The 16609-nt window shown below is 37.4% G+C and overlaps 1 protein-coding gene across 1 annotated transcript in view; it reads right to left on the bottom strand.

The window, feature by feature from the left end:
• The window catches only part of LOC119739992 (BTB/POZ domain-containing protein KCTD9-like), a gene marked incomplete at its 5' end in the record, with an annotated part of 63918 nt that overhangs the window by 7880 nt on the left and 39429 nt on the right, over positions 1–16609 (bottom strand). Inside the window, 2 exons of the mRNA XM_038215173.1 lie at positions 4775–4906; positions 11542–11643. Of these exons, the coding sequence (XP_038071101.1) occupies positions 11641–11643 (3 nt within the window). The remainder of the gene's footprint in view (positions 1–4774; positions 4907–11541; positions 11644–16609) is intronic.

Here is a 16609-nt window from a genome sequence, read left to right as displayed (position 1 = left end):
TTTTGGAAATTTCCATCTTTTGAGTTGCATCTCCTCGCGGGGACAACCCCAACTAATAAAAACACACATTCAAATAATAGAACAAAAGGTTAATTACATAAAGCAATTTGCAGATCTGCTGCACCAATCAGAAACACTTTGTATATAAAGCTTTCATGTGTTTATAAAAAAAGTGACATCCATTCAAAAAGAATGTGGGGATTATAAAAAATAAAATTATAATCTGAAAGTGCAACATAAATACATTCGTGATGCATTAGGGCAGAATGTAGGTATGATTACAACTGAATCCACTTGTCTTCCTTTGATGGAGCTCCTCCTTTTGTAGAGTTCATATTCAAATGGAATTAAAAGTGAACAGATGTTTAAACCTGTCAGGATTCTTACCTAGTAAGCCCTTTTTACAAACTGATAATGGTCTGGGTAGCAAATGGACTAATTCATGGTCTGTTTCGGTGCTAGACTTCATTTTTGATCCATCAAAACAATTCAACAGCACAGCTGGTTATCACGTGATGTTTGGGGGTATGAAATTCTGGTTGTATTGTGGCATTACCGTCGGGTATAGCACTCTGCAATGAGAGTTTAATGTTTCACAAATACCTCAATGTTTGCTTCATTCTTTCTTTCTCTGTCATCTCCTAATGACCAAACAGAATCACTTACTCTAACTTCAGTAGGTAGGAGTGAATTTTTACACAAATAAAAGTGATTTACTACTCTTGGGTCATTCCATGTCAGACCAACGCACTTTTTTACCTCATGTCTTCCGATTTTAATAAAAAATTGCTGTGCTTGAAGGTCTAATGAGCAATGAATACACACCAATTTTTAGCCCGATCCGACCTATTACGTGGTCAGGGCAGAAGCCACAAAAAATTGCATTTTTAGAGTAAAATACCACCCTTTTGGTATAAATATGTCAAAACTATGGCAATTTTCATCGAATATATGTGAATTTGGCATTAAAATAATGAGGATTGCATGCTCAAAGCACTTCTTTTCTCAAAATTAAATTTTGTGAAAAGTAGGTCACATGACCTTTAATATGCGATCGTGACCTTTGACCCATTTTTTGGTAATAATGTATCATTCCGAAAATCAACGAAATAAAAATAACTTGCTAGAGCATATCTTCCTCTATCAGAATCTACTAACAATCAGTTGGGATCTTAAAAATTTACAACTTTATGACTATTTTTGTACAGTTGGTAGGTTACAAATGAGTCAATTTATAGACTTTACATAAGAAATACACCAACACAACTTACTATTCTGTTTCTAAAGTTTCTAAAATATATCTTGGTTTGTGAATTTCTCATTCTGAGGGCTGATGAGGTCTAACCAGACTCATAGTGTAATTATCAGCAGTGGCGCACCCAGGATTTGGCTTTTGGTGGGGGGGGGGGTCATAAATCGTTTTTTGTTCAAATTTCTGTAAAAGATTGGACCAACAAAACTAGCCTAAAATCAAACAAACAAATTGACAATGTTGGGGGTGGGTTCAAGCCCCCCCCCCCCCTCCTGGGTGCCACTGATAATTAGTTATCGAGCGCGCTTGGAATATGAAATAATGCAATGCTCCACGAGCGCAAGTGGGATTTATAACCAGTTTATCTTCAAGCAAACTTGATATCAAATGCGTACACGCGGTGAAGATGTACGTGCATACATGTAGTGTATTAGTCCGTTCAGCAGGAAATAACACAGCATATGTACACGTACATTTTTAATATCTGGGGTGCAATATAGCTGTGCAATATTATATAAAATCACACAGTTGTTGCTACATGTATAGATGGACTAATCAGGGTCTAGGATTCAAGTTTGCTTGAAGATAATACTTAATATTACAATCAAAGTTACCTTTACTCATTCATCACTGTGCTTCTTGAAATTTAATGACTCTCACAGACTTGGCATTTTGTTCCTTTGAGATGAATTTCACCTGGACGTGAGTCCACTGTACTGGGTGAAGGCCTGGTTACTGTTAGTGGTTAGCACACTTCCGAGTCCAGATATTCTGATTAGACAGTTTCTTTGGAATCAGAAGGTAGAATTTTGTTTTTCCTGGCTTTGTACTTTATACATAAAAATCTAGATAAATTTTAGTAACTTAAGAAACAGAATAGTATGTTGTGTTGGTGTATTTCTTATGTAAAGTCTATAAATTGACTCATTTGTAACCTACCAACTGTACAAAAATTGTCATAAAGTTGTAAATTTTGAAGACCCCAGCTGATTTTTAGTAGATTCTGATAGAGGAAGATATGCTCTAGCAAGTTATTTTTATTTCGTTGATTTTCGGAATGATACATTATTACAAAAATTGGGTCAAAGGTCACGATAGCATATTAAAGGTCACGTGACCTACTTTTCACAAAATTTAATTTTGAGAAAAGAAGTGATTTGAGCATGCAATCCTCATTATTTTAATACCAAAATTCACATATATTCGATGAAAATTGCCATAGTTTTGACATATTTATACCAAAAGGGTGGTATTTTACTCTAAAAATGCAATTTTTTGTGGCTTCTGCCCTGACCACATGGTAGGTTCGGATCGGGCTAAAAATTGGTGTGCATTCATTGCTCATCAGGACCTACAAGCACAGCAATTTTTATTAAAATCGTAAGACATGAGGTAAAAAAGTGCGTTGGTCTGACATGGAATGACCCTCTTAGGAAACAAGAGGATAATTTTCTGTCAACAGAGGCACATCTCTTAAGACCTGTAACAAAAAGGGGGTACTGCGTAGCACTAATGAAGAAGTAAATGAAAGTATAAATTTACGTATCGTTTTGCCAAATTTTTGGACACCTTGTCCTTCTTTAGGGTGTAAAGCAAGGTTGCAAATGAGGAAACGCGGAGAACTTGACACTGATCCCACGTGGGAACAGCGTTCCAATGTGGAATATCAGATGCTGCTCCTCGCTCATTCTGCATTTCCTCAGTCTGTGTGATTGTCAGCAGCTGTTAGCTTCACTTCCATCTTCTTCCTCGATATCGCTAATCTCGATGAAAGGAAACTGCTTACCCATGAGCATCCACTATGAGTCATCACATCCCGGAAAATGCAAGGATTCCATCCTGTATTCCCAGTTCCCTCACATCGTGACATCTGTAGTGAGGGATGGCGACTTCATGCAGCAAAGCCAACAAATGCGGTTATTTTTATTTCTAGAGGCTGTGTTACAACTGATAATGTAGTAACCAACGGATAATGTATCACAACCGATAATGTCACACAAATTGACCGAAACTGTAACACTAACTGATAATGTAACACAAAATTGACCGATAACGTAGTAAAATGTACTACACTATCAGTACACTGCTGTTACAGTATCGGTCCTAACCGATAATGCAACAAAAATTGACTGATAGAGTAGTAACATTTACTACATTATCCATCATTTTTTGTTACATTATCGGTTAATGATACAGTACCGGTCAATTTGTTTGGCATTATCGGTTGGTGATACGTTATCAGTTGGTTACTACATTATCAGTTGTAACAGGCTGTACCGAATACAGTGATTTCATCCGCTCTCCTTCGTGTCCCCGCCCTCACGCGTCAACATTGCACTGCATCCTGTATCCCCCTTGTCTTGACTTACCAACCACAAAATGTGAAAGTCTGAGATGTTTTGATGAAACATTACAAATCCCTGCAACAAGACCCACTGACCAGCAGCAGCTTCAAGTACATCGCACCTACCTGTGCCTTCCACCATGACAAATCTGTTGCCAATCAACTGTTTCGATCCATACTTCATTACATGTCCTACACCCCGGGTCCACCCCAGTGAAACAGAACCTTGCCACAGTTCGCGCTGCATGACATGACACTATTTTCGATTTTCTGTTAATAGAAATTCAGATTTTTTAAAAGTCATATATGCAATTTTTGACATTCTGCTTGTAGAAATGCGGAAATTTGGTGACCGCCTGTGTACAAGAAAATAAAAATCCAAATCTTTGATAATAGAACAAATGAAAATTTAGAAAAAGGACTAAATTCAATCAAAACTGTGTGTTTTTTTTTCTGGCAAATTTTTGACGAAATTGACTGTCCACTTTTTATGCTGTTGGGTTAAGGCTGTTTTTGATTTTCCACTCGTAGAAATTCGGACATTTGGTTTGTACACTTTTTGAACGCCTTAGTACCAGAAAATAAACAAAATCAAAATTTTCGAGAATAAGAATTGAAAATACAGAAAGAAGACTCCATTTCAACCATAATTCTGTTTTTGTTTTAACAGATTTTTCAGAAAATGGGTTGTCCACTTTTGGTCCTCCATAACTTACGAAGCTTGAAAAGAAAGGACATGACACCGCTGTTGGGCAACATTTCTCTACTCCACCCCACACCATTGAAAACATGTGCGTGGGCGTCTTGACAACCACGGAGACTGAGGAAATACAGGAGTGGGAGCAACCTCATATATTACACCTTGAAAAGTTGTTCCTGCGTGGCATCAATGTCAAGTTCTTCACGTTTCCTCAATGCACCCTGAAGAAGGACAAGATGTCCCAAAATTTGGCAAAGCAATAACTGGTGAGCACTACTTAAATTTATATTTTCGTTCTCTTTGACACCTTGTTTCTTTTTTTCCTAGCAACTACAAAAGAAAAAAAAAAGTAAAAAAGAAGGCTTCTTTTTCTACTGTTTTTTCTTTTCTTTTGAAAACAAACATTCCTTACAACAAAGATAAATAATTTATTATCAATGTTTGAACTCTTTGATACAAAAAAAACACCCCAAATTACCTGGCATCTGCTTTTGGCATAGGGAAAAATCTGCATCCAATGATGGTGTAACATTTGCTGCTCTAATTATAGATGGTGCAAGCAGTGAACTTGGGAGGGATGTGCACGATGTTTCCTGTTTCATCCTTGCCACTGCCAAAACAAAAACCATCTGGACATCAATCACAACTATATTTTATTTAATGAATGTTGCATTTACAATAACAAGCATAACCATAACATGACTTTTGTTTGAAATATATTTTCATCAGTCTTTTGCCGGTGGTCATGGTAGTGGGGCTGTTAAGGTCAAATAGGTGATATAATTGTGCACTTTGTGACTAAAGCATGAAACTTCTCACGTTGGTTCTCATGCCATGCAGAAAATGTTCAGATGTAGAGACATTTCATATTTGACCTCTGGTGACCTTTGGTGACCTTTGAGAGGCTTTGAGAGGTCAATGACCTTTGCATACACTATTTATAAATAATTATTCTTGAAAACACCACTTTCCTATGACCCCAGTCTATGTCATAGGTCTTCAGGCCATGGAAATAATGATCAGATGTGAAGAAAAAAAATCAGAGGTCAATGACCTATACACAGTATTGATAGTTATTTATAAGATTTACAATTTAAACCCCAACTTTTTCAGGACCCAACTCTAGAAGTTAGGTGTTCATGCCATGAAAAGCATTTTCATATGAAGGGCAGTTCATATCTGACCTCTGGTGACCTTCAAGAGGTCAATGAACTTTGTATGCGCTTTTTATAGATATTTATAAGATTTACTATTCAAAACCCCACTTTTTTATGACCCTAGTCTAAAAGTTGGTTCTTCGTGACGTGAACAGAACTTTTAGATGTGTGACCATTCATATTTGACCTCTGGTGACCTTAAGGGAATGTACATCATTCGTTTTTGCTGTAAATTTAAGAAATGAAGTATTTGATGGGTTAGTATAATGATTCAAATATTGTTACACTGACAAGTTTGAAGGTTTGTGTTCGAAAATGCTGGAAAAATCAAGAAAAACAAAAATGTTCAAGTAGTCTGGTTCCCTGACTCCATTAAAATTAAATGAATCAATTTATAGATGCCGGAAAATTGTAATGTAAGGAGACCAGTCAAGCTGGCCTGCACCCGTTCATGAACATGTTACCAATAGCAAACAAAATTTGGACTGAAAAAAATAATAAATTTGGACCAGTAGTTAAAAAAATAGTCAGGTTTTTCCAACAGTGGTCGGCTGACCACCGTTGGAAATTTATACAAAATACCACTTTTCTTGAAAATGGCTTCACACCAGGTGCCATAATTTTACGGGATGCTTTAGACTTCAGTTACCAACATCGTAATAAGGTATTTTGCAAAAATTTGGTAGTTTTGTTTTCCGATGTTTGCAAATGTTGTAAATTCCCTTTCAGAGGCAAATAAACTTTTGTATATACCATATTTGCTGCTATTTATCATATTTAATATTCCAAATTCCACTTTTTCATGACTTAAGTCTAAATAGTTCAAAACAAGTGTATTTTAAGTATTATTCTACAGCATGTCATGAATTCAGACCCCAAGGACAATTTTGTTATGACCGCTGATCACCATTTCCCTTTTGAAGGGCAGACAGGGGCACAACAGAATACAAGAGGTACATTGGACAAGAATTACACTGTAACAGTGACCAGTGGGCTTGGTAAGAAGGTTAAAAATGTGGTGACCCAAGCCCATCTAGATACCACAGAGTGTAATAAGTACACAAGATTGAATATTGTTAGACACTGTACATAATACAATATAAAGAAAGTCCAACAGTCTTCTACCCCTGTCGCAACATGTTGCGTCTGCCAAATGAAAAAAGGAAATGGAGGTCAGATGTCACCCCATTTTTTTTGTGGGATTTGAATTCATTACATGACTGTATAATAATAGGTGCAATACCTTTCTTTTGCAACATTGAGGCTTGGGTCACGAAAAAAAAGGTGTTTTGAAAAATAAATATGAAAAAATATTGAAAAATAAGGTATATTTATTTCACTGACCTATCAATGGGTACCAAAGGTTAGATATGATGTCCTCATATCTGAAAATTCTTTTCATGCCACAAAGAACAAATTTTTAGACTTAGGTCATGAAATAATTAAGTTTTGAAAAATAAATCTTATAAATATCTAGAAATAGGACATACAAAGTTTATTGACAAGTAAAACCCAGATCTGGGTGGATTACACAATATTTGTTTTATTTACATTAAAAAATACGGCATATTTTTTGATATACATGTACATGTATGTACCAAATGTATAATTATTATAAGTGCTACCTGTAACTCCAGATTAAAAAGGTATGACTGTAAAGTTTAGTCTAGAAAGTCAAAGTAAATGAAAAGTTCTTTAATTGAGACATTTTAGAATGGTCGGGTTCTGATAAATCTTCTTTTTCTTTTCCTGGACAATACTTCTCAGTGGGTTTTCTCCTAAACGGTTTATGACATGAAATTGTAACTTCCAATATATTGACCTCACTCTGATGTCATGATGCCAACTATGGCGTCATGATTACAAGCGATTTTCATTGGAACAAAAATGACCAATGTCATTAACTTATAACTCTCAAACAAAATAATTAATCATGTTTATACGTTGTTTTTCAGATACATTAACATTTTTGGTCACGTACGTGAACTCTCGACATTTACTTCCAGGTCAACCAGAAAGTCAAAGTTAGCTGAATTTAAAATACAGACAGAAACCTCAAATCAAAACGAACCGAATCTCTACCAAATGATTTACTGGATAACAGTGGCGTATCCAGGAATTTTTCAGTGGTGGGGGGGGGGGGGGGGCTGGGGGGGGCTGGAACATTTCATGGGGGGCGTCATGTAGATCAATGATAATTTTTTTTAGAAACTCAAAATCTCAGTGGGGAGGGCGACTGGGGGGGGGGGGGCGACAAGGTTTCAGGGGGGGGGGGCGGTCGCCCCCCACGCCCTCCCGGTGGCTACGCCACTGCTGGATAATGATAAACCTAGTATGATCTTGAACCCCTGTCCGAAGCAATTAAATGGCCAAATTTGAGAAAATACTTTCAGCTATATCGTTAGAACTAAATAGAGTATCGTGTTCATATTTCATGAGTTTGTAAATATTGCCTTGGGCAACAATTCTTATTCCCAGGCACAAAACCGCTTGACCTTCACTTCCAGTGTTACCGGAAGTGCAATAAAAATAGAATATAACTCGAAAGTGGAAGCTTTTTTTTCTCTATAAGCAAATAAATTATGGAGTGTTTAGAGAGAAAAAAAGGACCAAAAAAAACCCCACAGCATTGTGACATTATCAGCTGAGATAGCGCACTCTAGCGCATCATCAAATAGGGTTTCCTTTTTTTATTTAAAAAAAACATCCATCTAAATTTAACCAAATTGCCCCTTGTTATTTTTTCTCTATCAACTACTCATAACTTTGCAAGGTTTCAAAATCATGATAGCATCATATCGAAAGTTACTGTAGGGAGAATTTGAAAGGATCATTTTGTATTCAATTTTGATCCCTGTCTGATGACTGTTCATAGCCCAAATAATGATATCCATTACAATGTTTGACCTTTATATCTTTAATGCTGTGACGTCATCAAACCAAAAGAAGGGTGTTTTTTTTATACTTACACTTATGTTTTCCATATTTTCATGCTTGTTTACTTCATAATGAACATGTATCCTCTCCAAACTACACTAGTATTTACTTTCCTTTTGATGACGTCATCAAAGCAGAAAAAAACTTGTACGTGTACATAAAATGTGTACTGAAATTTGATGCATATTTGTCTTAAACAAAATAATTGGTTGTACTGGAACTAAAACTGGGACCAAGCCACTGTCAACCCTCATCCAGCCAGCTTGAGTGAATCCGGATTGATAGGAGGGAGAAATAAATCCTTCTCCCAAACACATGCTTGGCAATGTGCTCTAAAGATGTGTTTTGTCCATGCACAGCTTGGGCAACTTGACTTATGTACAGGACTGTATGATATACTGATATTGGCATTACTATAGGCAGTGTGAACGCTATGCAAGTAGTGACACAACCATAAAGATAGACCTATAGGGTAGCCCAAAACAAGTTTACACTTTTTCAGAAGTGGTTTTCTCAAAATTGGACAGTCATATTGAAAGGCCCACTATGGTGAAAATGGCATTGAAAATAAAACCTTAAATTAAGCCATGTACACAAAAATTGTCAAATGGCTGTTTTAAATATACCAAAAGCTTAATGGCACTTTGAGAGCCTCAAAATTTTGCAACGATATAGAACTGGAAATCAGTTTTCATACTTTTTGTAGCATGGACCAAGATTGATCTTTCATAGCTTAACCCCCCAAAAATTGCTTATGTGAGTGACATGTTGCTGAACTGCCAAATGTTAACGGAATTTTGTCAACCAAAACAAGAGACAATTTTGTTTTGGTTGGAAAATAAAAAAAATAATTCAGACACAATCATTTTCTTTCTTATATACAGGGTGAAAAAGCGGAACCCAAACCCCCAAAAATGTTTTTCATATTTTAAACAAGTCAGGTGTATTTACAAACACAAATGCCCCGCAACCGTGACTGTTCCCATGACATAACACCACTCTTTTAACATCAACTTACATGTATCTTGGTCACATGGAACGTTCATTGACAGCATAAGTGTTTTCTGTAGGTTTTATATGAATTAATCCCTATGATCTCAGAATAAATACAAGATTTCTATTGTTTTAGCCAGTGACCTTGACCCTTGACCTTTCGACCCCCAATGCTATAGGCTTTTTGGATTACCAAGAACAATCCACAAACCAAATTTGAAGTTCGCATGTAAAGTATTTCTCAAGTTATCATGTTGACAACATTTCTTTTGTTTTAGCCACTGTGACCTTGACCTTTTGGCCCCAAATGCAATAGGCTTCTTAGGATCACCAAGAACAATACACAAACCAAATTTGAAGTTCATATGTTAAGTATTTCTTAAGTTATCGCGCTGACAAGATTTATCCGGACACACACACTCACCCACACAGTCATTTTTTGCTATGCTTCCGAGGATTGGCTTTGTGTTTTCCTTTGTCCCTGTAATATAACACTCTCCCATAGACTAAGTACACAAACCTGCGTTCGAGGACAATAGGCACCTTCGTTCGAGGATGAATGGCCCCTTTGTTCTCCTTTTATTGTCTGTCCTCGAGCGTAATGCAATGCAGGACACACACACACACACACGGACAGACAAGGCGGAAACAGTATGCCCCTTCGGCTTCACCGGCGGGGCATAAAAAGTGTCTTTAATATAAACTGTAGGCGGTGGCCATTGTGACGTTTAAAATGGCTGTTACAATTTAAGTGTACTGCGGAGGAGGTCCAGCAATTGAAGTCAGGATAAAAATTTAAAAGATCAAAACACAAATGTCTCAAAAGTCAATTATTTTGTTAATTCGTATGTGTTCATTACATGTAGGATAGATGTTTAAAATGCTGCCATTTGGAAATTCAAAATGGCAACTGTAGGGGCATTGGAAAAATTGGGACCCCGAGAATGTCAAAGATGGAATATGCTGCTTTTTATGAAAGAAAGTGTGACTTACTCCAAAGGTGAACAACTTTTTTATGATTTGATAGGTAAACAATATGTCTATCCATTTTACTGAACTCAATGGAAACAAAAACCCAAAATACCCCCCAAAATGTCTGTTACAGCTTGATTTTCAGTTAATGCCACTCCCCCCTGCTTTTATAAAATGAGGCCCATCCTCGAAGAGGCAACATTCTAGATTTGTTTTTCTTGTGATGTAGTACTTGGGTGAGCTGTCCAAATTCTAAAAAGAAAAGTGAAATTATTTGAATCATTTTTGCACATGAAGCCCCCACTTTTAAAATGCATGGTCCCACCCATAAAAAGGGTCAAGAAGAAATGGCATCAAGTGGTTTTAAACTTCTTGAGATATCTTATAGTGCTAATGAGAGTTTCAAAGAATGTACCCGAATATTGCCTATATTGCCATAGATGGGAGATTGTGATAATTTATGCAATTCCGCGCTTCATCCAATGGGAGTCGACTTTATTAAAACGTGACGTCATTTCATTCCCAAAGCAGAACTAAATGTATAATTTATCAATCAGAATGCAGTGTTTTGTAATACAACAACAGCCAGGCGCATAACGCGTAACATAATACAGAACTTGTGATCACAACCTTGGCTATGATGCGACCTGGGTGAATGACCGAAGACCTGATATAGAAGGTGCTGCTGATTAGTAAAATCTAGAGGTCAAGAGGTGGTCATGTTGCACAATTAATCAGTGAATCTGTTCAAATATCATAGACCATGGCTTCGCAATGGTCTATTACATAGACTACTGACTAGCTTACTGTAGCAGAAAAATCTGTGCTTACGGTAAGCGTATTTCACAGGTTATCTTGTAATTTTGGCATCTGCGCCTACGTATATCTTGTAACTAAGGATTCAATGCATACAAGGTAAGCACAGAATTTTTTTGCTAGCCCGGTTAGCACAAAATGGTGATCTGAGCACAGAATTCTGTGGTTAGTGGAGCCATGAAATAGGGGCACAATGACTTCAATATCCATGGCCAATATTATAAGACATTGCCATTGACTTCATTTATCAAACAGTTCAATCTACACAAAATCAATTAAATTATTCACTGTGCTCACCTTAATTTTCATTCAGGTAAAAAAACTGCTGGATTTTAAGTCAAGCTTGGAAGAATCTAAGTTACTGAATTACCTTGATTTGATGATGAAATTGTGCTTCTGCAGACAGACTAAGCTTCAAACCCATCCTGATGGGGGACTTGTACACGTCGAGGCTGTTGTAGGCCTTGAGTTACTACCCATGTGACATATAAAGTGCAAAACAATCTATTAGTTTATAATATCAAAATAACTTAGATTACAAAATCTTAGCTTATGTGTATTCATACAAATAAGACCTTTGGGCTAATATCTCATTTATCTCAACTTATGACGGGAAAGGAAGAGTTAAGCAAGAATATGACTACAAACGTTAAATTACCAGGAAAATTGAAAGAACAGACCTTCCCAAATCAGGAAGGTTTTTGGTTAGTATGATTAACTCTATGTCTACACTAGAGGCCTACCAACATAAGAGGAAAACTTGTGGCTATTTTTTTTGTTCTCACTTCATTTTATTTCCTTGTAACATTTCTAAAAACATTATTCAGTGCCATTGTCTAAGCCGGAGTTCAGCTTACTACATTTAACATGTAGTAAGTTTAAAGGGAATATACAACATTTGCAATCATCGAAAAATAAAACTATCAAGTTTTTACGAAATACTTTACTTGGATGTTGGTAAATGACAGTCAAAAGCATCCTGTAAAATTATGGCTCCTGGTGTGAAGTCATTTTCAAGAAATTGGCATTTTTGTATACATTTCCAACAGTGGTCGGCCGATCACCGTTGGAAAAACCGAACTATTTTTCAACTTCTGCTTCAAATTTACCATTTTTTCAGTCCAAATTTTGTTTGCTATTGGTAACATGTTCATGAACGGGTTCTTGGTTTTTCTAGCATTTTCGAACACAAAACTTCAAACATGTCAGTGTAACAATATTTGACCTATAATACTAACCCCTCAAGTAGTTCATTTCTCAAAATTACAGCAAAAGCCAATGATGTACATTCCCTTTAACAAGTAACAGGCCTACAAATGGGCCTTATTAATTGACAGCTTGAAGTTTAACCTTGCTAGTTCGAAGCACACAGTTTTTCAATGTCATTAATTAATATCTTAATCACAGGCCCAAACTTAGGCAAATATAATTAGGCCTCACTTATTTATTACATTTCTTTACCCAAAATGTGTCCAAACAGTTCAAAACTGGTTTCGAATTGGGGCCCTGCATACAATAAAAATGATTACAAATATGTATACAAATTCAATACATTACAAATGCAATGCAATACAATCATATTTATATAATATTGGATGGGGGTGGATACAAGAATAATTGCACGAGCTATGACAATATTGCACGAGTCGAAGACGAGTGCAATATTGTCATAGCGAGTGTGATATATTCTTAAGCCATCCAATATTATTATTATTTATATCAGGCTGACTTGATCCGCAAGAAATACAATTCAAGACACTTTCTTCATTTCATCTTTTTCGTCAAACTATTTGAAGCCGCCGCTGTTGACAACATATAGTACACGTAAACCTGGCCTTCTGCAAGCTGCATGCGCACAGCGTGTTCTGTGTTCGACGGTACGCACGCTACGCTCTGTTGAGTGGTTAACAACTGTGACTTTCTATGCTCTTGATCGTGGGGGAACCAGCGAAAATGCCCGGATGACTGCAATAACAATTAATGTTATTGTAGTCATCTGGGTACTTTTTTTTAATGAAAGCATGCAATACGCTGATTTATTTTTACTGCTGGAAGCCTGATATAAATAATAAAAAGCATATTGAATAATTGCATAATTGTTAAGCAACTATTATGAATTATAACACCTCACTCACAGATTCTGTGTCTTGATTGGCCGAGAGCGCGTCACGTGTCACTTGCTATTTTTACTATTTTTTACTTGCCCTCCAAAAAGACTATACCACGTAGCAACGAAAGCATAGCATAGCAACGAAAGCGTGACTGAAACCCAGACGTGTGTTTCGGTGCATTGCGTAAACATTGCTCTATCACCCTCGCACCCGTTCATCAAGGCAACAAACTACACGTATGATCGAGAAAAAGGGAACGAAGATACAAATAGTCGGGTGCCCTTTCAAAACGCAAATTTAACGTACATTTCTTTCGTAAATAACGCACTGCTTGCACACAGGTTGACAAAATGGAGAGTACTACTAAAGAACCTCGATTTGCACTTCTTACGGACGACGAACTGACAGAATTCCTTGATTCTTCTGCTTCAGAAAACCCCCAAAAAAGTGTGAGATACGCCATGAAAATTCTGGACAGCTACTGCAAAGTCAGAAACACGACATTGTCAGCGCTTGAACTAATGAACCACACGGACCTCGATAACTTTTTACGCAGGTTCTACACGGAAGTGCGTCAACTCGACGGTAAGAAGTACAGTAAAAAGAGTATGCAGTCCATCAGATACGGTTTGCAGAAACACTTTAAAGATAGAGAAAACAATCCGGTAGATATTGTGAATGACCACGCATTCGAGAGATCGAATAGGTGCTTCAAAGCCATGCTTGTTCACTTGAAGAAAATTGGAAAGGGATACGTGGAGCATAAAAACCCAATTACTCCAGAAGACATGGACAAAATAAACGCTTCGCCAGTTACAGACCTGTCCACACCAGCTGGTCTTCAGAACAAGGTGTACATAGACACTATGATATACTTCTGTAATCGAGGCAGGGAAAATGTGCGAGACATGAAAAAAACAGACTTCAAAATAAACACTGATTCCAACGGGCTGCGGTACATCACGAAACGTGATCAACTTACCAAAAATAACAGGGAAAAAAGCAGTGACAAGAGCCAAGCAGGTGTGATGTACGAAGTGCCAGGCAACCCCCGCTGTCCTGTGAACTCTCTTCTCCTGTACATGCAGAAGCTCCATCCTAACTGTGAATATTTTTGGCAACGACCAAAAGACAACACTTGCACGAGCTCAGACACAACATGGTATTGTAATTCGCCGCTGGGAAAAAACTCTCTTTCCAACAAATTGAAGGAAATTTCTACAGCAGCCAGATGTGGTAAGATTTATACAAACCACTGCTTCAGAGCTACAAGTGTCACAATTCTGGACAATGCTGGGTTCGAGTCCAGAGATATCATGACCGTTTCTGGACATCACTCCGAAACGAGCATAAAAAATTACAGCCGAACCAGTGAAAGCAGGAAACGGGACATGAGTGCTGTTTTAGCAGCTGCTGTGAACTCTAAACTGTCTGCTGCCGCAGCCACACCATCATCATCTCATACAGAGCCAGCAGGTGAGCAGGGTCAGTTTGCTGCCGGGCCATCATCATCCCATACAGAGCCAGCCACACCATCATCATCTCATACAGAGCCAGCTGGACCATCATCATCTCATACAGAGCCAGCAGGTGAGCAGGGTCAGTTTGCTGCCGGGCCATCATCATCCCATACAGAGCCAGCCGGACCATCATCATCTCATTCAGAACCAGCCGGACCATCATCATCTCATACAGAACTAGCAGGACTCACACCCGATCAAACACACCAGCAGGGTCAGTCTTCCCCATTGTTGACGGAATCTCAAGAGAGATTCTGAGAGATGTGGTCAATTCACCAGTTCACCTAGGCAACATTACCTCATCACCAGTGGCTACAAATGTGAACATTAATGCCGATGCGACAAACAACCGAACTTTTCATTTTCATGGATGCATAGTAAATTTTTACAGGTGAAATAGCCCTGCTGATCAGTTTTGCAGTCAGTTGTTTCAATGAAAACAAGGAGTAGATTGTTTTGAATTCACTGTTCACTGTTTTCAGATTAAAAGTTTAGTTGAGGTTTAGTAATAATAGTTCAACTTAAATACTGTTTCATAATTCAGCCATGAAATTCGAGCCTATTTAAGACATTCACACAGCTACTAATTCCACTACGAGGGGTAGATTGTTTTAAATTCACTTTTGAGATTTGAAAAAGTTAAAGTGAAGTTTAGTAGTTCAAAACTGTTTTAGGCATGAACATTTGAGCCTAGATTTGAGACATTCACCCAGCTGCTATACCAGATTGTTGCTGAAACTTGCAAAAAGTACTTGGATTGGAATAGACATTGGTACCGAATAATTATAAGAACTGCATGTAAAATGCATTGTGTAGTGAATGTGTTCCAGTGGAATGTTTGAAATGAATTAAATTCAGGTTCAGTTTGATCACTGAATTCGGAGATTTTTTGTCATTACTATACTTTCAGGAAGCTTAAATTGTGCAGAATCTGTGAGTGAGGTGTTATAAAACAAATATTGACTGCTTATTTCGTGGTATAGTAAAACTAGCCTCCCTCGTGATCCATGGAGCATTTTATTTTCCCTCGGCTTCGCCTCGGGAAAATAGAATGCTCCATGGATCACCTCGGGAGGCTAGTTTTACTATACCACTCAAAGCAGTCAATATTTGTATACTATTGCATGATTAGTGTGAAAAAAAAAACATCGCTAACATGCTTTCATGAGGTCAGAGAAGTCTTGGTTCTCAACTGTACATGCAAATTGTTCCACATGATTGTACAAGTTACAGCAAAGCTTGAGGCATTTCTTTTCTCTTTTTTTGGCAAAAGGCCATATCAGTGGATTGTCTCATTTCACAAATCTAAATAAGTGGTGTAAACATATTTATCATGTATGCAAAGGTGTAATTTTGTTTATACATCTGTAAACAAGAACAGCCTTTTTATACTCGACTCTTTCAGAAAATAACATCCAATTAAGACTATTAAACATAATACTTCAGTATTATCGGTGCGGCTCTCTTCAGACAATAAGTCATTTGCGAGTTAAATCTGAATAAAATCTGGAATGCTGACTTAATCCAATGCTTTGCATGTTTTGACTTTGCATTTTCCCGACCAAAGAGACTGTTACTATATCACGTGATTCAGGGCAAGCCTTATGCTAGCAACCCCCAGCTCCGGCATGGTCTGTTGTCTTTGTGCCATTCTCAGCCATTGTGAACGATGTATCGGTGCTGAGCGTCTCTTATGTAACTATGCAAGAACTTGCCCAAATCATGTGATTAGCGACAGTGTCTTTAGTCTGGCAGAATTCAAAGTTAAAATGTGCCAAGCATTCTGAGCAAGTCAGTGTACCAGATT

Source organism: Patiria miniata, unplaced genomic scaffold (genome assembly GCF_015706575.1).
Source record: "Patiria miniata isolate m_02_andy unplaced genomic scaffold, ASM1570657v1 HiC_scaffold_10, whole genome shotgun sequence".
Lineage (NCBI taxonomy): Eukaryota > Metazoa > Echinodermata > Asteroidea > Valvatida > Asterinidae > Patiria > Patiria miniata.
Note: the sequence above shows the minus strand (reverse complement) of the source record. Positions and strands in the feature narration are given on the sequence as shown.